General features: G+C 47.3%; 7 protein-coding genes across 7 annotated transcripts; 3 read left to right on the forward strand and 4 right to left on the reverse strand.

Moving 5' to 3' along the window:
• Positions 1 to 268: 268 nt before the first annotated feature.
• N7517_002836 (MCT family MFS transporter) lies at positions 269 to 1,811 on the reverse strand (the record flags this gene model as incomplete). The annotated part of the gene is made up of 2 exons (XM_056720566.1): positions 269 to 434; positions 499 to 1,811. The coding sequence occupies 2 exons, from the start codon at positions 1,809 to 1,811 to the stop codon at positions 269 to 271; spliced, it is 1,479 nt and encodes a 492-aa protein (XP_056584701.1).
• A 3,206-nt stretch (positions 1,812 to 5,017) lies between these two features.
• sxa2 (putative pheromone processing carboxypeptidase (Sxa2)) lies at positions 5,018 to 6,782 on the forward strand (the record flags this gene model as incomplete). The annotated part of the gene is made up of 4 exons (XM_056720567.1): positions 5,018 to 5,219; positions 5,273 to 5,555; positions 5,606 to 5,832; positions 5,890 to 6,782. 4 exons carry the CDS (start codon positions 5,018 to 5,020, stop codon positions 6,780 to 6,782), a joined length of 1,605 nt encoding a protein of 534 aa, XP_056584702.1.
• A 2,947-nt stretch (positions 6,783 to 9,729) lies between these two features.
• On the forward strand, positions 9,730 to 11,646 carry N7517_002838 (MFS transporter; the record flags this gene model as incomplete). The annotated part of the gene is made up of 4 exons (XM_056720568.1): positions 9,730 to 9,988; positions 10,068 to 10,180; positions 10,228 to 10,445; positions 10,500 to 11,646. The coding sequence occupies 4 exons, from the start codon at positions 9,730 to 9,732 to the stop codon at positions 11,644 to 11,646; spliced, it is 1,737 nt and encodes a 578-aa protein (XP_056584703.1).
• A 1,013-nt stretch (positions 11,647 to 12,659) lies between these two features.
• N7517_002839 (serine/threonine-protein kinase) lies at positions 12,660 to 14,842 on the reverse strand (the record flags this gene model as incomplete). The annotated part of the gene is made up of 3 exons (XM_056720569.1): positions 12,660 to 13,809; positions 13,862 to 14,106; positions 14,423 to 14,842. 3 exons carry the CDS (start codon positions 14,840 to 14,842, stop codon positions 12,660 to 12,662), a joined length of 1,815 nt encoding a protein of 604 aa, XP_056584704.1.
• A 2,755-nt stretch (positions 14,843 to 17,597) lies between these two features.
• On the forward strand, positions 17,598 to 20,317 carry N7517_002840 (uncharacterized protein; the record flags this gene model as incomplete). The annotated part of the gene is made up of 2 exons (XM_056720570.1): positions 17,598 to 18,615; positions 18,690 to 20,317. The coding sequence occupies 2 exons, from the start codon at positions 17,598 to 17,600 to the stop codon at positions 20,315 to 20,317; spliced, it is 2,646 nt and encodes an 881-aa protein (XP_056584705.1).
• A 626-nt stretch (positions 20,318 to 20,943) lies between these two features.
• On the reverse strand, positions 20,944 to 21,477 carry N7517_002841 (uncharacterized protein; the record flags this gene model as incomplete). Its single annotated transcript, XM_056720571.1, has 1 exon — positions 20,944 to 21,477. One exon carries the CDS (start codon positions 21,475 to 21,477, stop codon positions 20,944 to 20,946), a length of 534 nt encoding a protein of 177 aa, XP_056584706.1.
• Positions 21,478 to 21,755: 278 nt separating this feature from the next.
• Positions 21,756 to 23,930, reverse strand: N7517_002842 (cytochrome P450; the record flags this gene model as incomplete). Its single annotated transcript, XM_056720572.1, has 10 exons — positions 21,756 to 21,927; positions 22,024 to 22,216; positions 22,287 to 22,331; positions 22,395 to 22,569; positions 22,624 to 22,740; positions 22,796 to 22,967; positions 23,020 to 23,197; positions 23,249 to 23,429; positions 23,481 to 23,717; positions 23,793 to 23,930. The coding sequence occupies 10 exons, from the start codon at positions 23,928 to 23,930 to the stop codon at positions 21,756 to 21,758; spliced, it is 1,608 nt and encodes a 535-aa protein (XP_056584707.1).
• Positions 23,931 to 24,066: the final 136 nt, after the last annotated feature.

The raw sequence follows: 24,066 nt of genomic DNA on the forward strand, positions 1-24,066 counted from the left end.
GATCTATTTGTATGGCTGAAGGGCCGAACCGACCATGTCGGAAACGTTATCCGATTTGGTGTAGAATTCCAATCACAAATTGATAAATATAGACATTAGTAGCAGCTATGTAAACAAATCACTCAGTCATGGACGCCGAATAGAAAATGCAAGAATGCAAGCTGAGCGGGAAAGGTTTCTTTCTATCTAAGCTCATTTTCAAATCGTGAAATCGTGTCGAGATTACCAGATCAACCAGCGTCGGAGTCCCGGATACGACCCCACAAATTTAATAGATCGCGAGAGGGTGACGCCAGCCAACTTGAATGACCTTTACGGCGGTACAGCATGCAAGACCAGCCGCATAGCAGCAGATAGTGAAGGTTATAAGGCCCCAGTAGGATCCATTGCAGCGTGCCAGGATCTCACCTGCGATAGGGATTCCGGTGAGAGTGCTGGTGGCAAAAGTATGTCAGCTATGGATACGCAAATGACATCACACGGGGAAAAAACACTTACCCGAAGCTCACAATGGTATAGGCAGTTGCGTAATACCGGCCGTAGTTTTCAGTTTTGCAGAGTTGACCGACACAGACTGGCGTCAAGCTGATATTGCTGCCGCTTGAGAATCCAAAAAGAACAGCATAAACTATAAGCAGGGGCAGACTATCTCCAGCAGGAAGCCACAAGCAGGCGTTACAGAGCACGCATAGTGCTACCGTCGCGATCAAGGTGTTGAAACGACCAAGGAAATCGGCAAAGAAGCCGGGCAACCATCGCCCAAAGAATGAGCCGGCATTCAAGATGGCAATGATTTGGTACGAGAACTTGGTAGAGACCCCATGGTCGAGGGCGTAGGATGATATGTAGCTAATTGGCACGAAAAGACCCCACTCAATAAAGAAGACGCTGGCGGTGGTGAGCACGAATCGCGGGTCTCGGAAGATCCGGAAGTCAGGAAGCACGTTCTCCTTGGAGAATGGCTTCTGCGGGAGTCGGGACCTAATCAAGATATTTGCAATTGATAGCGTAATTAGGCAGATCAACGCGACAACCCGAGTGGCCCAGGCCCAGCCAATCTTGGGGAAGAGGGCTTCTAGAACGAGAGGGAAAACAATGCCTCCGGCAGAGCCACCAGTGGCAGCAATGCCCGTTGCGAGTCCACGTTTCTCATAGAAATAGTGGCCGATCGCCGAGATTGCCGGTGTGAAAATGAGGGATGCTCCCACTCCACCCAGTACACCGATGACCAGCATAAAGTGCCAGTATTGAGTGCAGAAGCCGAGCAGGATGATCATGGCCATTTCAATTACGGAACCCGCAAAGACGAGCAGGCGTGGGCCTCGAGCGTCGAAGATGGGGCCGATTTGCACTCCACAAAAGAAAGTGAGGAAGGCAAACATTCCAAAAATCCACCCATTGGTTCCTGAGCTGTATTCCTTCAATTGGTGGGTTTGGATATATGCTTGGAAAGTGCCAATGGTGTTGACCAGGCCCAGTGATCCAAAAAGACCGAGGAAGCTGCCCAGCACTACCAGCCAGGCTTCGAGGCCTCCCTCTGGATATATGTTCCCTTCGGCGTCTGTAGTCACTCGACTAGCGGGGTCTCTTCTGGTTGATCTTTGAGACGGTGCCACAGTAGATGCTGTTCGGTATACATCTTCTGAGCTGGGGTCTTGCTCTGGTGCAGCCTTCGAGTCAAATTTCTCATTGTCCATTTGAACAGTAGTCTTCTCGTCAAAGGCTGTGGTACTTTGGGCTGTGGTGCTCTGGGTGTTCATATCAAATGCATGTTCGGTCTTGCCGCCGGCAGACCCGACATTGGTAGACATTCTATGTGAAAAGAGCTGTTATATTCTCCACTTGCATAAAGGAATTCCTAGATTTCTGAAGTTGATGAAGGAAGAGGTGTGGAGGAGAGTTACATATTAGCAATCAAAACTTCCAAAGGAGTCATATGCAAAAGTAGCCCTGAGAATTTTCGGGCGGAATTATTCCCATTGGTGTTTAAGTGACTTCGTAATAGTTAATTAGGCAGTGAAAATTTCGCTGCCCGTGATCATTGGGCAGGGAAGTGGATCTATCGTGTCCAGGTCCAGACCCGAACACCTTAGGGATTGTTTGTCATGTATACTGCAACGTAGTATGTACTGTTCTAGACTATAGGGAATTTCAAAGCTATCTTAGTTCTCAATTGAGTAGCAAAACATGATTGATATCACTAATAGTTAGTTCCCTTTAGCCCTCAATCATGTAAAATGACAATCTGTACTTGCCATATTCATCTACATTTATCGGTTTACAGGATAGCAACGTGGCCAAATTCCGAACTTCCGAACTTCCGAACTTCCGAACTTCCGAACTCCGTGAGACAACTTGACTACCCGAAGCGCATGTCTGAGCGCGTATACTATCTACATCCGGGCATAGCATTCACCATTCATATGTAGATATGGATCGGCTTATATTTAAATATACAAGACTACAGAGTATACTTCCCGGCAATAAAGAGGGTTGAATTAATGTACGGACAATATCAAAAGCGAAATCACGATGCGGGTAGATATACCAGGTTTCAACAATGTAATTCAAGTGCTTTGGGTTCAGGCCGACCAAAGCGGCAAGCATCAAGTTTCCTAATATGCGTAAATCCGGTGCCGCTATAATGCCCTGCGGAACGTCCAATGTGGCGCCGGTCGGGGCCCCGGGGCCGATAGTCTGATCGACAGGCATTCACAGCCTATAGGGAGCAAGCTAAACTTCAAGTTAATAAGGAATCTTTACAGCGCTTGCTAATGTTAGAAGGGGGGTAGTTTACTGGGTTGAAACCGAGTCGGCGAATATTAGCTTTTAGGATATAACATAGATAGAAGATGTAAATTTATCAAACCCCTAAAAAAATATAACTAGACTAGATTTTTGACCAAGGTCAGAAATTACTATTATATACTACTATAAATAGAGTAGTATTTAACCTTCTATCTATGATTTCTGAATAATTTCTGACCGAGGTCAGAAATTATACCTAGCTAGTGATATTTAATAATCTTAAGTACTCGGTATTATACAAAAAATACAGAGGAATATATAATAATAATATATACCCCTTGAGGTCATAAGTCTAGGTATATTTGTATTATTTGATATCTATTAGATATCCGTAAATACCTAGTAGATATTAGGTTTATATCCAAACCCTTAAAGCTGCGGATATGGATTGCGGATCGTGCTGTAGCCTACTCCTAGCTAGAGGCGAAACAACCGCCACATTAATGACGCCAGCCTTTCGTTGAGGGGACAACGGTCAAGATTGCTGGGTGAACGGCTGCATTAAGATGGGACTAGCGTGGTACATTTTATTAAGGTGAGCTGCTGACTTGGCTGCTCTCCAGGTCTGCTCAGGTGACGCTCAGTGAGCGAGTTCATCCTGATTATGTAATGACCAGGCGATGCTCAGTGAGCAAGTTTAATGATTATGGAATACACAGGGGCATGCTCAGTTTTACTCAATGAGCAAAAAGCGGCTAGGGGTGAGCACTAAAGTGGAAAGGGAAAGCCATGTCGCGCGGCCTAAAATCCGGTGTATATGTAATTGCGATATATATATATATATATATATATATTTTGATCAAGTCTCATCGGCTACTAAATTTACTCCATATAGCCTCTAGGGATTGCAAGGTTAGAAGCTTGGAGGAGCACAAAAGATCTAATACTAAAATGTAACCATGTAAGTCATACTCCGTAGGTGTACCGGATTGTACACCTGGGGGCGGAGTATGTCAAGTACATATCCAGTGTAAGAATTTTTGTGTAGGTTTACAGAGCATTAAATGGATGCCTCTTCCATCAAATTGGGCTTGTGGTTTAGTGGTATAATACTCCCTTAGCATGGGAGTGGTCCAGGGTTCGATTCCCTGCAAGTCCATTTTTTTTGGTAATTTGTTTTATAGACCAGATCAAATAAAAATACATTAGAAGTCTATTTTTCTTTCCATCTTTCAATCAATTGCAACATATCGAGTATATTAAACACATCGACTCATAATCATCGGCGAAATGGGTGCCTGTTCAGAACAAATCCATTTGATCAGCCATATATTTTCAAGCTAGTGACTGCGAAGCGACTTGGAAAGCTTGGTATGCTTGAGATCAATACTTTAGAGCCGCGGATACCTAGGCTCAGGTATTCCGCACGGCGATTGCTTTTACACTATTGTGATCATCTCGATGGCATTATTCCCCTGCATGTCGAATATAGCGACGGAAGGAGATAGTCAGGGGTATGATGTCCGTACGTGAGGGTCTGACCGGAGAGCTGAGCAGTAGGAGCATATCATATGAGGTATTAAGAGGATTACACGCCTATCAGACCGTTACAACCGCCGCAGGCCGGTTATCCCATTAATCGAGCGGGGCCGCATGATAATGTGGAGGTTAGGATGCTTAGCCGGGATAAGAAGTATGCCAGACCAATTGTGAGCTGTCCCCACTTCTCATACGGAGTACACGGAGCTTAATATCCCAAAGTGTCAGATAACCGTCGATCTCACCGGAATCCGTCGCTCGCCCGGTCCCGGTGATAGATGTGTACGAAGCGGCGAATTATTGCAACCAGTCATGACATTATCCCATTATCCCATAATCACTCAATACCGCGGACAAAGCCCATCGGGGTACATAGAGTAGATGACAGATAAAAAGAAGTAGCAGCAAGATTTATAGCCCTGGAGGTGAGGGTTCCTTTCTGGGATTGACCCCGCCTTGGATGGCCAAAACTGATATCAGTGGACACTTGCTATCGAACAAGGGATTGTGGCGTAGAAGAAGCACTATCCGACCTGAAGCTAAGCATTTCTTCCAATCATCCACTTGGAATCTCTTAGTCTGGAATTTATTAATTTAAATTGACTTACCGATCACACGATTAGGAGCTATTGACCGGCATTTCCGGGAATATGTAGTATATAGCTGCGTCCCCTCATCGGGATAACAAAGACATCCTACCTCCATTTTGGCTCATTGACACAGATCCAGGATGTTGCTCAAATCAGTCCTGACATCTGCGCTCCTAGCCCTTTCGCTGGGATCGGACCTAGTGACTGCTGCTAAACACGGACGCTTTGCAGCGAAAGCTCGTGCACCACAGGAGAAGGCCAAAAGGGCGGTTGAGGCTCGTAATAACCACAACCATGTGAAATCCCACAAGGATTACCGTTTCTTGGACAAGAAGACTGAGCGTGAGTGTGAAGTTATATCATTGTTGGCGGAAAAGATCCTAATAGACCCATAGATTACCTGGTGGACTCTCTGCCGGATGTTCCATTTGATATCGGCGAGATGTATTCTGGGTTGGTGCCGATTGATATGGACAATAGCTCCCGAGCGCTCTTCTTCATCTTCCAGCCTACCATCAATGAGCCCGTAGATGAAGTAACCATCTGGCTCAACGGAGGCCCTGGATGCAGTTCGATGGAGAGTTTCTTGCAAGAGACTGGTCAGTTTATCTGGCAACCTGGTACTTTTGCCCCGGTGGAGAACCCTTATGCTTGGGTTAACTTGACCAATGTGCTGTGGTGAGTACTTATCATGCATACAAACCCCGACACTTGTTAAAATCTCGCAGGGTCGACCAGCCTGTCGGAACGGGCTACTCTATCGGCACACCGACTGCTGTTTCGCAAGAGGAGACAGCACAGGATTTTGTCAAGTTCTTCAAGAACTTCCAGAAGATATTTGGAATCAAGAACTTCAAGATCTATGTCACTGGTGAGAGTTATGCTGGACGTTATGTGCCCTATATCTCAGCTGCGATGCTTGACGAAGATGACAAGGAGTATTTCGATCTAGATGGTAAGTTATCACGAATATTCAAAAAAGCTGGGATAAAAATTCTGACTATCTGTTAAGGTGCGCTGGCATACGACCCGTGTATTGGACAGTTCGACTATGTGCAGGAAGAAATTCCCGTTGTACCCTTCGTCCAGCAAAATGCGAACCTGTTCAACTTCAACCAATCATTCATGGCGGAGCTCGACAGGAAGCACAAGTCTTGCGGATACGAGGAGTTCATCGACAAGTACCTCACTTTCCCGCCGCCCGAAGCCCAGCCGCCCATGTTCTTCAACTACACCGAAAACGCCGACTGTGATCTGTTTGATCTAGTTTACGATGAAGTCTTCCACATCAACCCATGCTTCGACCTCTACGAGATCAACCTGATGTGCCCGCTCCTCTGGGACGTTCTCGCCTTCCCCACCTCGCTCGACTACCAAGCAGCTGGATCAACCGTCTACTTCGATCGCCCAGATGTCAAGAAAGCGCTACACGCACCCAAGTCGGCCTGGAACGGATGTTCTCTAGAGCCCGTGTACGTCGGTGGCAACTCCGGCCCGGAGCAAGAAGGCGACATTTCGGCGAACCCAATCGAGCACGTCTTGCCGCAGGTGATTGAGGCTACTAACCGCGTTCTCATTTCAAACGGTGACTTTGATATGGTTGTCATCACCAACGGCACACTTCTGGCCATTCAAAATATGACCTGGAATGGCCATCTCGGTTTCCAGGAGAAGCCAAGCACCCCCATCGATATCAAAATTCCGGATCTCTTGTACGCCGATGTCTTTGCGGAGAATGGTGCCTCCGAGCTCGACGGCCCCCAGGGTATCATGGGTGTTCAGCATTTTGAGCGTGGCCTGATGTGGGCAGAGAGTTACCAGGCTGGTCATATGCAGCCGCAGTACCAGCCTCGCGTGGCTTATCGTCACCTTGAATGGCTGCTCAGACGTACCGAGGAACTCTAGTTTCTTATTTGCAAAGCAGAAACCCCCACATATGCAGAGTTTATAGCAAGAAAATATGTATATAAATTTAATGATATGTTTGTGTATTACCCCGGAATTTGGAGATAGGTTTTGCGCGTCGTGTATCTCCATGCATTTTGAGTTCTTGCGGGGTTAGCGTAGAGCGTTCGAAACCATATTGAAAATGTTCAATGATTCCCTATTTCCTTATTTACGATGCCACAGTCACCGGGAATTGACTGCCGCTTTGATTATACATATGTCCATTTGGCGATAGGTTGTGGATGAATCGTGTCGATGGCGGATTGAATTATGTCTTTCTATTTGGTGACTGAAAAGGTGGTGTTTTGGGTTAGTGTTCAATGTGAGAGGACCTATCGGATCGACGGTGATCGTCGTCTAATATCTTGCCTATTATGCCTTCATTATGTATAGAATAAAGTATTAGCGGGCCTGGAATCTGCTTCGGATGTTAGTCTTGCACACGGTATGACGCAATTAATGGATGTTGCAGAGCAATTGCAATGTCTTGCAGCGCCTTAACGGAGAAATTGCGCACAACCCCTTGGCTAGTGTATACATCGTAAGCCGCTAACGAGTAGTGTGCTCCAGCAGTGTGGAGCTCGATATTTGCTCATAGCTCGCAAATGAAACGGGACAAACAATGTATAAAGTATGTACAACATCCGTACTCTTAACCCCTTTCTCTTAGGAGTATTTTCAGCGGAGGCAACAATTGCTATAACCACATACATTGTAACAAGATAATATATGGAAAGCTTTGATACCGAAGCACAAACTGCAAAGTGGTTTACTTCTTGAATCGTCAAGATGCAGAAGAGTCTCTTTGTAGACCAGACCATAGCGGGCTAGTCCAATAGAAAGGATTAAAGGGAAAAGATATTGCCTTAGTGGAGTTTATCCTAGACTTCCTAGTTTCCGGATTGATATTGACTTTTCACTTTGCAAAGGATACAAATAACCGAAGGAGGACGCAACATAGCCGAGACTCTCCACTGTGTAGAGTCTAAGTCGAGAACACGAGCAGTTGCCGACAAGCGGGCTACTGGGCTCACCCGGAAATGGCAAGTGGCCGTAATTTATCCAAAACCGTAATATTACAGTATTTATTAGCTATGATTGGTCGAGGCGAGTGCCCCTGATCTGAATGCGGCATCGATACGCCTCCGCCAAGATGGCCTTCAGACGTTGAGGTCAATCCTTTTTTTCTTTTCTACAATATACAATTGTTGCAGGTTAGCTTTTGATATTCAGAAGGATAAGGAATTGCTATTATATATATCATATTGTAGGGGAAGACTCCTTGTTAAATATATTGGGAAATAGGCGAGAAAAGCAAAGTACAAAGTAGAGGAGATGACGTTCAAGCACGCGAAGCATGAAAAGCATGTGGTTTCTTGTTTCTTGATCTCAGTATTTTGCCCCAAATAAGAGTAGTGAGAGGGTGGTCTTACTGCAAAAATTTTCCTGGTGGATCGTGGAGGCCAATGGGGCCTCGGCTCCAGTCTCGAGTCAAATTTATTCATTATTTTGACCTTTCCAATGTATATTTTTCTCCAAGCATTGCATATGATATGCTAATAGTAATATCGAACCGTCTGAGTTTTGCATGCAGGATAGCCAGAGAGGTGTAAATGTAGACCAGAGACCCTTAAGGCTGAATAGTGGTCGGATTTGCCTTGGTGGCGCTCACAACCCTTAGATCGAAAACTCGACCGTTCAGCCACTCAGGGATCTTTAGCGATTCCCTTTTAAGCTATTCCCTGTGCGGCTTGAATTATATTACCTAAAGTCAACAGTTTTATTAATATAATACCCGTATGATGTACGCTATACTCCGTACTATGTAGTGGATTCTGCCCAGTCACAGAAGATGACGTTGACTCTATAAAAGTAATGCCAAGTATGAAGATTTTAGCTACATGGAAGCCCACTTATAAGAAACTCAGAGATAGTTATATAGTGTCAAGTCAGGTTGGAAAGCTGCTTACTAGTGCTAGGCGGTAGGCATCGTAGCTCTCAATATGTCTTTATTACAACATACAGAGTACCAAGGTACATTCTAGGGTTGTATGCACTCACCGAGGGGGAAATATGTTGAGACGGAGTACTCCGTAAGGCACCTTAACCCCAGTCCCGGAGCCGAACCAGTCCCCTTTCCAGTATTTGAATTACAGGCAGAATAGTATCATCTTTTTCCCAGTCCCACTTCTGGGTCTTGGGCCAATGATGGCATCTCGTACTAGAGAACCCTTGGTAATAAAAAAAAAAAAAGAAAGAGAAAAAAAACAGAAAGCATATAGTCTATTGGGATGCTCCAAATAGTATATAGCAACTCTTGAATCCCATCTCGTTTTTTTTTTCTTTTCTTTCCTCTTCTGTCAATTCCCCAAATTTCCTTCCCTCTCAAACTGAGATAGCTACCCCAAGCTTTCCTGAACCTATATCTTGCTAGAGCTTCGTCTCTTAGCCTTTCTATCTTATATCCCCGCGGCAGAGCTTCTGGTTTACGCCCTTGGATCATTTCTATTATTCATCACCACCTTGTGAAAAGAAATCTATTTCAGAGGCACGAGGTACTTCAGATCAGCTCTTCAGTAGCCAACCTTGCAACGCCCTGGCAACGATCCCATCGACAGCGATTGCGACAACAGCATCCACAGCGACAAGCCCATCTGCAATTGATAGCAGTATATATCGACCATTGTCCTTGCGCTACTCTCGACCCACAGCGAATTGCCCCCGGATCCACGATATATGACCCCATTGCAGCTTTCCCCCACATCTGTAGATCCACCCTCGACCTCTCACAGAATTCCCAGCGACAATTGAACGAAATAGAACGTGCGAAAAGCGACATACTCGACAGACAGCAAATCCCAGGCAGTTGAAAATTATATTCCAAAGCGCCATATAAACCGTCATCATGGGTATCCAAAAATTTAACCCGTTCAAAACGGATAATCAAAGCTTCCCCAGTGTTGTCATCCCACTCGCCGACGCACCTGCCCGCTCCCTCTCGGAAAAGGCAGACAAGGAGTCTAACCAGAGCTTGGACAGCTCGTCTTCTTCTTCGGAGAACGGTGCTGCCGGCCACAAGGCTTCAACTCATCTGACCCTCGAAGCCCTTCGCGCAGAAGTTGAGGCTGATGTTTCCACAGCTACCAATGACTCTGCCTATGACCGTATGTTCCTCCCGAATTTTCGCACTGGTCCCCGCGTGGAAGCCCCACGGGATTGAACTTTTGATCTAACTCGACACAGGCAAGTCAAAGGTGATCAACAGAGCCCTGCAGGATATCGGCATGGGCCGGTATCAATGGGAATTGTTCTTCCTTTGTGGTTTTGGTTGGACAGCAGACAACCTTTGGCTCCAGGTAGGAAATTCAAACAGACCACACAGATTCAATCTAACCATCTGTAGGGAGTTGCCCTGACGCTAACCCCCATCTCTTACGAATTTGGACTCTCCGATACGGAGGTACGTTTCACCACTTGCGCTCTATTCTTGGGTCTCTGTATCGGTGCCTCATTCTGGGGCGTTGCCTCTGATATTGTTGGTCGTCGTCTTGCTTTCAACGCCACTCTGTTCTTGGCTGGTACCTTTGGTCTGGCTGCTGGTGGTGGTCCCAATTGGATTGGGTAAGTCTGTATGAAAACAACGCATCTTGTAGCTTTCGCTAATCATGAATACAGAACATGTGCTCTGTTCTCTTGCTTGGGCCTTGGAGTGGGTGGTAACCTGCCTGTCGATGGTGCCCTTTTCCTGGAGTTCCTCCCCTCTGTCTCTGGAAGATTGTTGACCATGTTGAGTGTCTGGTGGCCCGTTGGCCAGCTAATTGGCAGTCTGCTTGCGTGGGCTTTCATCCCCAACTTCAGCTGCACTAGCCGTGAAGGTTGCACCAGGGAGGACAACATGGGCTGGCGCTACCTGGTCCTCACTCTGGGTGCCATCACTTTTGTCATGTTTGTCCTGCGTTTCTTCTTCTTCCACTTGTATGAGTCGCCCAAGTACCTGCTCTCCCGTGGCCGCCAGGAAGAAGCCGTCAACTCTATTCATGGAATTGCCCACAAGAACGGCACTAAGACCTGGTTGACTAACGAGATCCTCAACGAAATCGGTGGTCATGCCGAGGTGCACGAAAAGGAGACAGGGCTCAGCTACACTGAAATCGTGAGCCGCTTCTTCTCCAAATTCTCTATGGAGCGCATTGCGCCCCTATTCGCCAACAAGCGCATGGGCTGGAATACCGCACTGCTCTGGTTCTGCTGGGCCACCATCGGCATGGGCTATCCTCTCTTCAACGCTTTCTTGCCGCAGTACCTTTCCCAAACTGGCGGCGAGACCAACTCGAACTACATCACCTACCGCAACTACGCCATCACCTCCATCGTTGGTCTCCCTGGCTCGTTCCTGGCTTGCTGGACAGTTGAGCTCAAGTACATTGGTCGCAAGGGCACAATGGCCGTCTCCACCCTGATTACCGGTGTGTTGTTGTTCTGCTTCACCGAATCCACGAACTCCGACATCCAGCTCCTGTGCAGTTGTCTCGAGGCCTTCTTCCAGAACATCATGTACGGTGTCCTCTTCGCCTATACCCCCGAGACCTTCCCCGCCCCCAACCGCGGTACTGGTACTGGTATCTCCAGCTGCTTGAACCGTATCACGGGTCTCTGCGCTCCCCCTTGTCGCCATCTATGCCGGCACTGCGGACCCCAACGCGCCCATCTATGCATCTGGCGCGTTGATTCTGGCTTCCTTTGTTGCTATGTGTCTCCTTCCCATCGAGACTCGGGGCAAACAGATGCTTTAAGAAGCAACGAGTTAAATCTCTTGTTTTAGTGTGTCAAAACAGTCTTGCATACTGTCGATTTTCACACAGCCTTTTGCTTGTGCTGGAAAGTGCAAGACGAGAACACGACTCAAAAAAGGACAGCACATCCATATATCACGGATTCATCCCCTTGCCATTGCGATTTGAAAGATTCGACCAATGGGTTGACACGTGCTCAAAGCACTGGGGGGTATATGGACCGGATAGAGTGTTGTCATGTATATCATAATAATCCAGCGACCACTGCCAGGTGGCATTGGAACTTGAACATAAAAGATACCAATCAAGATACCAAATTTGCGTTTTTCTTTTTTTTTTTTTTTTTCGGAGTCAGATTTCGATGTGATATATGGGCAAGTTTTTTAATAGCATAACAACCTGTGCAATTTGCTACACATGTATCATGAATGACATCATGTGCTTGGGCCTATAAAAACCTTGAAGTTACCATCACTATTATGTCCTCTTATGTCTACGAATGAAGAGTCTCAAGGGCTTAGCCTATAAGAGGTCATACCACAATACACCAGCGGCCAAGAACGAGTCCGCTGCATCAGTGCCAAATGAGAAGACCAATTGAAGACTGCTATCAAAAGAAAGATTATATGAAATAATTGAAACCTTCCAAGGTTCCAACCTTGGAATATTGAAAAATATGCTTGAATCCTTAACAGATATGGCGTAATCCCTATGACAACAGCAAAAAGAAGCAGAAAAGAAAAGACCGGTAATAACTCCATTTCCAGTCCAAGCAAGCTCCCCGATAACTCAAGAGAAAGCGAAAAAGAAAACCCACTTCACTCATTTTCCAATCGTGACTATGTAGCTTGCAGGTTCCTCGCCGGGACCGATCCGATAACGCGCGAAGAGCTTGAAAAACAACGAGAAGAAAAAAAGTGAAAATGGCCATAAAAGAAAAACGGAGACAGAAAGATATCCGTGAAATTATCGCTCATCAACAAAGTGGAAAGAACTTATGAAGACATCACATCATGACCCTGATGGAAGAAATACATCCTGTCTATGCCACCGGTTGATTACGACGGCCACGCTTCTCAAGCAACGTAGAGCCGTTCAATGTAAGTTCAAACGGTTGCTGATGCTTGCGAATAGAAGACTTTGCAGCATTTGCGACAGTGGCGTCATGCATGCCGTAGCCCTGTTTGGGCTTTGTTTGGTTGGGTGGTTGTCGTGCTTGTGCGGCGCTGCTCTGGGCGCCAAGGTTCGTAGATCGGAGCTTGGCTTCCATTCCGGCCATGTCCCCTTGGTTCTTGGCCACCTTGGCTGGTGGTTGGCCTCCGAGATGGTGGCTGTATTCGGGCTCATCATCATAATCTTCGTTAAGTGCACCGAGTGCCGACTGGAATCCTGCCGTGCCACTGCGGTTGGTTTGGCGCGCGTTCGCGCGGCGTTTTCCTTCCTCTTCTTGTCTGTGCACTGCATAACCGACATCAAAGACTTCACGGAGGTTGAAAGCGCCTGGAGATCGGAAGTCCATACGGCGCTCTGCTGTGACAGATGGTTGATCGAGGAAGCGGGCACTGGCGGGCTGGTAGGGCCCGTGTTCGGCGTTGGAGGAGTCGAGTTGTTGTGGGCCTTTCTCGGGTGTTTGGAGGTAGGGTGTTGCTAGAGGGGGTGCGTCGGCGGCGGCGGTGGTCTCCTCGTCGGTACCCTGTATCCAGGGGTGTGCGAGGAACTCCTTAATGGTGAACCGCTTTTCAGGGTCCACAGTGAGGAGATGCGAAATCAGATCCTGGGCCGACTTGGAAATATCGTCCCACCAGGGTGACAAAAAGGTGTATTGACCGCGCGCCACCTTCTCGGTAAGGACTTGGATGCTCTCATCATAGAACGGAGGGAACCCGCAGAGAAGTGTGTAGAGCACACAACCCATGGCCCACATGTCCACACTTTTAGAGTAACGCTCATCCTTGACGATTTCGGGGGCCGTATACCCGACAGTACCGCAAGGCGTCATCGTCTGGCTATCCCAGATCACCTTGGACAGACCGAAGTCTGCAAGCTTGATCTTACCAATACCACCAGCACCAACTCCGGGGATAAACTCTCCCTCATCTTCTTTGTCTTCGTCTCCTGGTTGTTGAGGTTTAGGATTCTTGCTGGGAACGTAAGGAGTTGGATAGAACAGGAGATTTTCTGGTTTAATGTCACTTCATAAAAATGTTAGTTTGCGCAAAAGCAAGTTTCCATGGGATGACAAACCGATGGACGACACCTGATGTCTCGTGTAGATATTCAATTGCTTCCGCAACCTGGCGAATGACGTGACGGCTGAGATCTTCGCTGAAATATGTCAACCGGACAATCTGGTGGAACAATTCACCCCCGGGGCAGAGTTCGAGGACGATGTAGTAATATTGCCGTGACTCGGAGAAGTCGATCAATTTGACGATGTTCGGGTGGTCAAGATTGCGCATAATCTGAACCTCTTTGAGGATGTTTGCCCGCTGTTGAAAAGACTAGAGTTAGCAATGGCGAAACAAAATGCGCAGCGATACACAAAGGTAGTGGCATGGGGTAGTATATCGTTTTGCCGACAGACGCAAGTCACCATTGCGAGGAAGCATGTCGACCGTCAGGAAAGAATTGTTTGCGCACCTCCAATGCCTTGGGGACTTTTTTGACCGCCGGATAATGAGGATCGTTCTACAGAACGTATTGGCCATGTTTATGGACATATTGCAAAGCATGTAACCACGAAGAAACGAGAACACAAAACCCATGGTGAAAAGGAAAAGAAAGGCACCTTGCGGTAAAACCTACCTGATTGCTATTCATTTCAAATTTGCGGACGACCTTGATGGCCACCTCGCCATATTCCGTCGTTGTATCCTTGGCACGATAGACGTTACTGAAGGCGCCATCGCCCATCTTCTCTACCATGATCCAGCGCTCTAGGCCGGGGTATTTGGGCATCTTCGATCGGTTCAAGTTCTCCTCTGCCACTAGACGTTCGATTTCGACAGAACGATCCTGTCTGATCTGAGAGTCAGGTTTGTGGACGGCATTGGCTCGGCCTTCAGGACCAAAAGCCTCGAGAGCAGGTGAATATTGGCCTATCGGTTGGCGTTGTGGCTCTGCATGGATGGTGGAAACGTCGGTCGTGGGCTCGGAATGAGGGGTGACAAGGCGGGCCTGCTTGCCATGCCGAATGAAGTTCTTGATATTCTGTATCGTACTCATGATGTCGAAGAATCGTGATTCATAAACAGTTCTGGGTTGGTTTCGGGGAAGAATGGAAAATAGTAGAAAAGGATGAAGGGTTTTTCAGGGAAGGGTTTTCAGACAAGTTGAATGGATTTACCCCACTAAAGGACGTTGTAAATCACAAAACAAGAGAAATCAAGATAGAAGCACCGGAAATCCCACAAATACAAGAAGAAAAATAGGGGAGAAAGGAGATGATGGCGGGGGAGAGCTATGACGAAATGAGAGATCTTTCCCTGCGATGTCATCTGCCAAGGCCAACCTCCATCCTGGTCCTCTCGGGACGTCATGGTACGCCACTGATCCACTGTGGTAATGAGCTCAATCTATGTATATTATTCTTCATGTTGTACGGAGTACAGCTGTTTAGGTTCTTTTCTTTTTGTGACCATTTACCCCATCATTTACCCCGGAGACTAGAGAATGAGAGAATGAGACAACGAGAGGACAAGAGACCAGAGACGAGACTCCTGCGCCATTCTCCATTTCTGGGAATATTCCTAGACAATACCTTATCAAGGCAATCTCTCACACAAAATGCTTGCCTGACCTGATTCCAAAAGTCTTCAAACCCTGGCTTGTGTGGGGGTTGATATCGTCATCACCCGTTGCCACATGCTTGAAATTGTACTTGGAATTCCGGATTTACCGATTTACGAATACACTTGCTTTTAGCCTATGATGACTGGGCTGCCATTCTCAGAATATCCGCTAAGCTTTGAGTCTCCTATTCGTACGGAGAGGGAGAGCGTCGAGATGAATATGCAGATCTCAACTCCCCGGAATCCTGAAACTACAAGGGCAAATATACCAAGTCAGGAGTGCGCATACAAGTATGAGAATGGAGCTCTGTTCATGTACAACCTAAGAAGTATCAGGAACATCTTGATATATTATATTTGATCGACTCCACATAGCCATGTAGATCAAGTCATATATGGAGTAGTAGAAACTGCCCAATGAATCCAACAGGTATACAACGTAGCTCTAGAGGGTTGGCCCCGAGGGGCCCAGCGCTGTGCTTAGTAACAGTCCAGAAATGCAGCTCTACCTAGGTATCTAGGTACCATGATGTATGTAGGTAGCACTGCAAGATTGAAGTTTCTCTTGCGAACATCAGTCCCACTCATAGAGTCTATCCCTATACTCACTCAATATGTGCATAGTCATATGAGATTGACAGCTTATCTTTCACAATTACTCTTCCCCACTACCTAATTGTAGAATTACATCGGATCTTATAGGGGAATTGCGATTCTTGGCTAACAGCTCGCAGGACTGTACGTATATTAGGATTCTTTTTCTTTTACAGCCTCAACCCCGTTGCAAATATAAAACGTCTGATATATCATGACTGCACAGACTCAATGACATGTATGGATGCAAAATAGAAATCTTTCTCATATGATAAAAACCGAAACCCCTATTAAGTCCTCGAAAGTTTACCGTCTTCTCCTTGATGTATCCGCTGTACAATATCAGATAGATGTACACTTTCAAATATAAGCCGTCTTCCAAAAAAGAGAGCTACCGAACAAGAGGATACGGGTCTTTATATATCCAAGAGAAGATTAGTCAGGTATCGAGTTTCGGGAACTGGAACAGGAGCCAGAAGTGTGTTGTATACGATATCATGCTACGGGCCACTATTTTATTACTATCTATGCTATGCTGGGCTGGGATGCTCGAGATCCATAGTTCTTCATTTGTGAGACCAACAAAATAAGGATGTGCATCTTAAGGAATGTACTCCGTATGTGTGTTTAAGACCTGCATCAAGGGCCAAACATGCCAAGTAAGGGCTGTGATAGAGCCATGAGATCTCGAACCAATCTATGCCCAAGGAATATTTTGACACATTTAATTTCGAGTCTCCACATATTCCCAATTTGTAGATGAGGTCGATCGTATACATCGTACAAAGTACATTGTAGGATGCAGTAACCAATCACTGGTTCACACCCAAGGATGAAGATATACCGAAACTAGTCTTCATCAGACACAAAATCCCAAGCCATGGTAGGATAAGAATTCAAGGGGCCCCCATACCTAGAATTTAGTGTGATGGATCTGCAGTGTGATGAAGTCTCAATGAGATGAGGCTACAAGGCATCAATATTACCTGAATAGGAAATAGGCGCTAATCAGCGGGAAACTGGGGCACGAAAACAACCCCCATCGTCATATTATTCAACCTTTCACACGAGCATTTCTGAACACTGTATATTCTTTTTTTTTTTTTAATTCTCTTATATGTTATATGAATGATCACTCTTTATTGCCCCATAATTAGCTGAAACACAGGCATAAGGGCTTGAGACTGGAACCCCCCAGCCACTCGCCAATATCGTCCATCCCCACCCTTACAGCTCACATTGCACAGAGAGACAGGTCGAGCCAGAGTCTTCATCTGTGCAAGCATATACTCATGTTCCCTACTCCATACTGAACAGTTGTTTGTCATTTGTGGCGGACTTGAATATACCACGGACGATCGGTTCCCCCCCGCATCATAAAGAGACAAAGCAAAGCCTTCGGGCTTTACGAACCGTTGACTTTGACCATTGGTCGCATCTTTGTCGCGAAGTGATCGCGCGCGATGCGACCCTTGCGACACTCTGAACGAGACATCCTACTCAGTACTATGATACCCAAAGGTATCTAAACGCCAATCGAATTCACAAAAGCGACCGTGGATGCTTCAGGTCTCCCTGGGTGTGCTGTTTCCGAGATGCCGGGCGTGGAAGTGATGGGGTCGTCGGATGATTTGCAGGCATTCGAACGGCCACTCATACGGTCTCACAAGACGCTCCCTCGGCGGGGTGTAATTGTTCCTAGCATCGAAGTCATCCAACCGGCCTCCTCGGATCAGGATGGGAAACATACTGCGACGCCGTCACTTCCCTTGACGCCGCCAGGTGCAGGCCACGAAGAACTTGCGGTGGACGAACGAACACCTCAGAAAATAAATTCTTCTTTGTCAGACATGCCCACATCTGGGATGTTGACCCCTCGCCGTCCCTCTAAGCCTCCGACCCCGGATGTGACGCCTCCTCGAACGAGCTCGGATCAGCGACCTAGCTTGAACCAATTTAGTTATTTCTCCTCGTCATCTCGAGCCGATTCATTTCAAACGGCCTTGGAGAGTATCTCGCCGGGAGAAGATATGGACACACCGGTTAATGTGTCTCAGACCGCGACCCCGACAACAAAACAAAGGAGGCAGCCATCAAAGCCACCCGTCTCAAATGGATATCTTTCACACTTTCCAAATACAAAAGGATCTCCGCCGTCTGCTTCTCAACAACATGGCGAAACCGAATGTGACACTAGATTCGAGTCTTTTGACGGACATTGGGCCGCAAACCCGATCGATGGGTCGCCAACACCGTTAGTCGGAAAGCGAAAGTCTGCACAGAGCCACACAGAATTGGTCTATAACTCAACCCTTGGGAGAGACCTTGAGGGAGATGCGCTGGATGTAAAGCACCTGGATGCGTCTTTGATGAGAGAAAAAAGTCTGCGGGACCGCGTCAATGGTGCACATGAACCCGAAGCACGTACTTCAATGGAGCGCTTCCGTAAGAATATTGGGTCATCGTCGTCGGAGGGTCTAGCAAAATCCAGCGTATTAGACGCCCGTCCTTTGTCGGTCATCTCCTCGACATCCACCGTCGAGGCTATGATAATCGATTCTCCCAAACGAGCCCAGCGAATGCTCCGGCATACCGAAAAAAAAGCTCTCTGCGGTCTGCCAGCTCTCCCATAACAAGATCTGAACGTACATCTTATGGCTCCATCCCTGAATCCCAGCACCGCCTAGTTCACAAGGCTGCTCGCATTTCTGATCAGGATTTTCGAAGCAGAACACCGGAGACGTCGTTCTCGGCCAAGACTAGCAACAGCGCGATACAGCCCAATATTGAAACTATCAACGTGGTGGTCATACCTGAGAGAAGTTCATCTCTCAAGTCCCGTCCTAACAGTCATGTTTCTTCCAAACCGGGGTCTCAGCGATCAAGCCGTCGTCCTCCGACAGCATCAACGAGCTGCACAGATATCCCAGGGCAGAAGAAACGCACCGTGTCTGATTCAGTGTCGACTCGATCTCGCGAGATCGATTCTAAGGGTTGTCCCATGGCGCGGCCTGTCATTCCACCTCGGGCCTCATCTCTTTCTGCGCCAACGAGTCGGAACAATTCTCGCACGACATCTCTCACTTCTAACAGCCTGCGAAGTCGTCCCACGGAGCGTCCCGCCATTCCACCCCGAAGCTCGTCGCTTTCTGCGCCAACGAGTCGGAACAATTCCCGTGCGACTTCCCTTACTTCCGACAGTCTACGAAGCCATAATTTAGCCATGAACCTCGAGATCCAAAAGAGTCGTGAGCATCAGCCGGTGTCTCCGCCTCGCCACAACGTTTTGGCATCGGCTGACCGCCGTAGCCTACTCGAGGCTCCCAATATGCACGCCCTCTTTGCTAGCTCCGATGATATGGCGACCCTGCGCCCTCCCTCTTTACCTTTCACCCAAGGCTCGATTCCATCGTCTTCGCCGGGCCCTATCGAAATCCAAGAGGCTACAGCCGTCAGTTTGTTCGCACACAACAATCGATCACTACTGCTTGTTGACCCTCGGGTACAGACCTACTCGAGGGACCCTTTCCAAGCGCTTGGAATTTCTTATGATTTTCCCCAACCGCCTCGCACACCCGACAAACCACCACAAATCGCAACAGTCAATGTCGACTCGCCTTTAAAGAACCCTCGCCCTCCGCCCAAGCCCCCATCCGCCAAACCTCTTCCCGCGCTTCCATTGCATGAAGCCCAAGATGAAAACAAAGGCCTCGGTCGACGATGGAGTTCCGTCCGTCGTACCTGGGGCGCACGCCCTCGGTCGGATTCCTTCAACAATATAGCGAGGTCATTCTCCATGAAATCGGCGAAGAACCGAACCGCCGGAATGGAAATGGACAGTCGTCTTTATCCGTTTTGGCGACCCCGCGGGTTCTGGGAAGACGTACCCGAGTCCCCAGAGAAAGAAACCTCGCCGACGCGGCAATATTTGCCACGCCCCGATGAATCCTTGATTGTAAACAACTCTCTAGGCCTGCCCCAGCGGCGTATCATCTTCGATGGCCCGCCGGCCCTGGCGCGCCGCAGCCCAGAAATGAGACGCTTGTTCAATGGAATGACCAGCAACGGTAGCTTGGTTGATCAAGGCATGTTCCGAACAGGATCCCCATTAAACCGGAGTCGCTTCCGGTCTCTCTCTCGCTGGGGACTGCGGCTCCAGTCGATGTCATGGCGTAATGTGCGGAATCGTCTCCGACGTGTACGCCAGCGACGAGACGAGCGAAAACGGGCTGTCCGGAGGGAGGCCCTCAAGCAGAGCATTGGTGGCCCTGTCTACGTGGCATCTAGTGCTACTGCTGAGGTGGCTATGAGATGATTCAAATGATGTCCTTATTTCTTTTTGGTCTCATGTTATCCCGATATTTATGACTGGATATGTTTCACGCATTTCAAACACTTGCCCGACGATTTCACGATGCGTTTGCTTTTTTGTCTTGTTTTAAAATTGCTTCAATGCCCCGAGATGATATTTTGATATGACCTCAGACCTATGATGATTACGAAACATGAACCCATGATGATGATTCTATTGTTTTTATCCCTGCTTTATCTCAACTTTTGTTACCTCAGATGTACCATTACCTTGTTTTGTTTACTTATAGCATACATCCGTATCGAATTTCCAACCGGTTCATCAGTCCAGGACCGAATAAGGATTTCAAGCTACCCCTTGCTTTCACTTGTGTGACATAAGATGGCCTATAAAGCAATAACTAATCTCTTGGCTGGATGTAAATGAGCTCATTGAGTGATGTAATGATATATGAGCCCACGGATCTGAATGTGCTGTATGGAAGCAAGACCAAGTTGGCACCACATTGTACTAACAAAAGGGCTCTAAAAAGAAAGTAATGATGCCTAGGTGCGAGATGGTCATAATTGTTCAATTAATCACATACGGGGTATCTAAAAAACAACCAGCTCATTCCAAACCCATCAATATCAGCGCCTACCACCCCAGTAGACATTGCCTCTCCCCCTTCCTCTCTTCCCACGCCCACGTACACTCGACCGGCCCCGAATAGCCATAGACCCATACTGCGTCTCGCGCTCCACTTGTTGTCTCATTCGCTCAGCCGATTCATCTTCCTGATCCACCCCTGAGCCCAGTTCATCATTTACTGACTCTGCTGTTAGTCTCTCGCGCCCGTGCTTGAGCATCGCTTCCCAGGTTGGTGGGTCAAGGAAGGGCTGTGGCGGCATAGAGAATGAGACTTCAAAGCGCGGGGGCTGGGGCTCGTAGTCTTCTTCGTGTTCAACCGTGCTTTTATTATGTCCGTTTGAACTTGTGGGCTTATTTTTTTCTTGAGTAGCCTCTTCGTATGACTGTTTTATGCTCATCTCCGCGGGGATGGCGCTAGGATTGAGGACTTTGTGTACCTTGTGACCTGGCCTGTTGGTTGGTAAGGATAAAAGAGCACGCTTATGTGGGATGAGCAAAGGTCGAGATTTCTGGGAGGAGGTTGACGAAGCCATGATTTCGAGACAACTTCAGGTAGGCAGGGGACAATGATGAAGAGATGAAGTTGAAGATGTGGAGATAAGCGGAGTCAAGATCTTATCAGCTTATCGGATAGTGTTTTAAGATGCCGAGGCAATTTGTGTACACAACACAACATATTTCATCTCGATGTTATTATTACTACGTTAACTGAAATAAATATGAGTTAGTCCCGGCCGAAACATGATCAGAATTCTACCTGGTTCCTTTGACTTGCGTCCAGACATCCCTGTCCCCCACCTCGATATCCTTGCTAGCGCTGCCGTAGAGCAATCTTTAGCCTGAAGTTGGGTACATAGAACTCCTCGAATGAAAGGGAGCCAGTCACATGGGTGGAAGCCGAATTGGGCAGTAGTATATCATACTGATTTAGGATATGCGCGAATGCGAGTTTCATGAGCGCAGTGGCCATCCATCGTCCAGGGCTGCAAACACGAGCAAAAATCAGCCGATTGAATCAGGTCGGTTGGATTTAAAACCAGTGCACGAAAAGAAAGGGGCCAGCCAGAATCAAAACTTACCAGGCATGTGCGCCCATTCCAAATACTAGATAGTCAGGGCTCAGGTCGACCAGTCGGGAGTCCTTGGCTCCAGCTGCTGCACGTTTGACGAACCGAAAACCGTCGAATGCGTCGGGGTTTGGATAGTGCTCGCTGGATCGTTGAATGATTCCACTTGGGACCGCAACGTGGGAGCCCTGCTTGAGCGTGATACCTATTCCATTACATACTTGATCAGCTCAATAATTCCTTGGTGGCGTCATGATATGTTTGCGAGAACAAACCGTTAGAAAGTTTGAGGTCAGTAACGCAGACTCGATGAGCAGAGACTAATATCCGAATTATTGCATTAGCTATGCACAATTCTCAGGGGTGATCGTTTATTGACGTACGTGCTGAAGGGGGATGCAGTCGCTGGCACTCCTTCAAGAAGCTATCCATCAAAACCATACCATCACAGGCTGAAACGGTTGGTCCCATTTCAGAGAAAACCAGATCAATTTCCTCGCGCAGGGGCGCAATATATTCGGGCCGTCGAGATAGCTCAACCAGGGCACCGTAGAGTCCCTATTGGTGGTTAAATTAGTAGATTGCAGGATTATGACATACGTAAATACTTACATAGGACGTGGTGTAGATAAAGGCGAATTGCAGAAGCAGCATTTCGCCTATCACCTCTGAATATGTCCATCGCTCCCGAATAACACTGCTCTCATACAGCCATTGGAAGATTTCGACCTATAGATTGTTCAGTAATGGCGCCATTGAAGGGAGTAGGAGAGGAGACGGATACCGGATTTTTCGATTCATTAAGATTAGTCTCACTAGGTTTGTTGCCATTGAATATCTCAGCGTGATATTCTGCTGCACGTGCATCGAAGTGTTTGAGCAGAATCTTACGCGAGGCATGCATATCCCAATTAGTCCCAAGAGTGGCAAGGCAACTGATGAGGCCACCAATGTAGCTGTTTGGGTCTTAGTCCACGGAAAATGAAATCAACGAAGCATCTGACTCACGGTTTTAGACAATCTGGAATAAGAAATTGTACCCGAGTGGTCACTATCATCCCAAGGATGTGATCCTTGACAGCTTTAAGATATTCCTCATTCTGAGAAAGCCGCGAACCGACAATAGCAAAGCTACCACTGCGGGCTACGATCGAGTATGCCAGGTCAAAACAGCCAACGTTGCATTCTAATTAAAGACGTTAGAGACCGTCTCGCTTATAAAGTCGCTAACACTTACCCCCGTCTTTGAAGGCTAGGGTCTGCAGCTGCGAGATAATTGCCTGATTCATAGCGGGTATATACCGATGCAGGTGTTTATAAGCCGTGGCGCGAATCAGACCAGGAGTAGTTTTAGCAATCTTGGGCCATCCCATTCCCTTGGGGAAATAACCAGGCATAACATGAGAGATCTGGAGGAGCTATAGAATGTTTGTTAGCGTAAATATAGAGAATGTACCCGAAAGTCCTACCTGATCAATCCATGGCTCGGGGGAGACAATAGTACTCCGTTTATTTCTTAGTTCTTCAATCAACTCTGGCTGGCATAATATGACCTGACCGAAGCGGAATGTCCGTGGGATCTCGAATAAGCCATTAGTAAATTGTTCATAGCCTTTCTTTATCATGCCCGGCCCATCCACGACAAACTTGTACTGCTGGTATAAGATCGCGAAATGGTCTTTGCGTGTAGGGAAAGGAACGTGGCTCTGCCGGTTCAGAAAATCATATCAGCATGTGAATTTGTGTTTTGGTCAACTATCACCAGATGAGATGTCACCAACGTTAGCCACGGTATATGAAGTAAACACCAAAGCGGCCGCAACCACAGAGCAAAAGATAAAGGGAATAAGTAGGCACAGAACTATAGGCGAAACTCGAGCTTCCACCTCGGTCCAATTGAGGTTGTAAAGGAAAGCCATTTTATTCTAAAGAAGCAATGGGAACAAGAAGATATGAACAAGAAGGGCCAGAACCGAGATTATATAGGTTCCGTCCAGCAAAAAGGATGAGAGGAGAGAAAAGCAAGAACATCAATGTGTCAGGTTGAGATTGCTT

Source organism: Penicillium concentricum, assembly GCF_028827145.1.
Source record: "Penicillium concentricum strain IBT 3081 chromosome Unknown utg000001l_segment0_segment0, whole genome shotgun sequence".
Lineage (NCBI taxonomy): Eukaryota > Fungi > Ascomycota > Eurotiomycetes > Eurotiales > Aspergillaceae > Penicillium > Penicillium concentricum.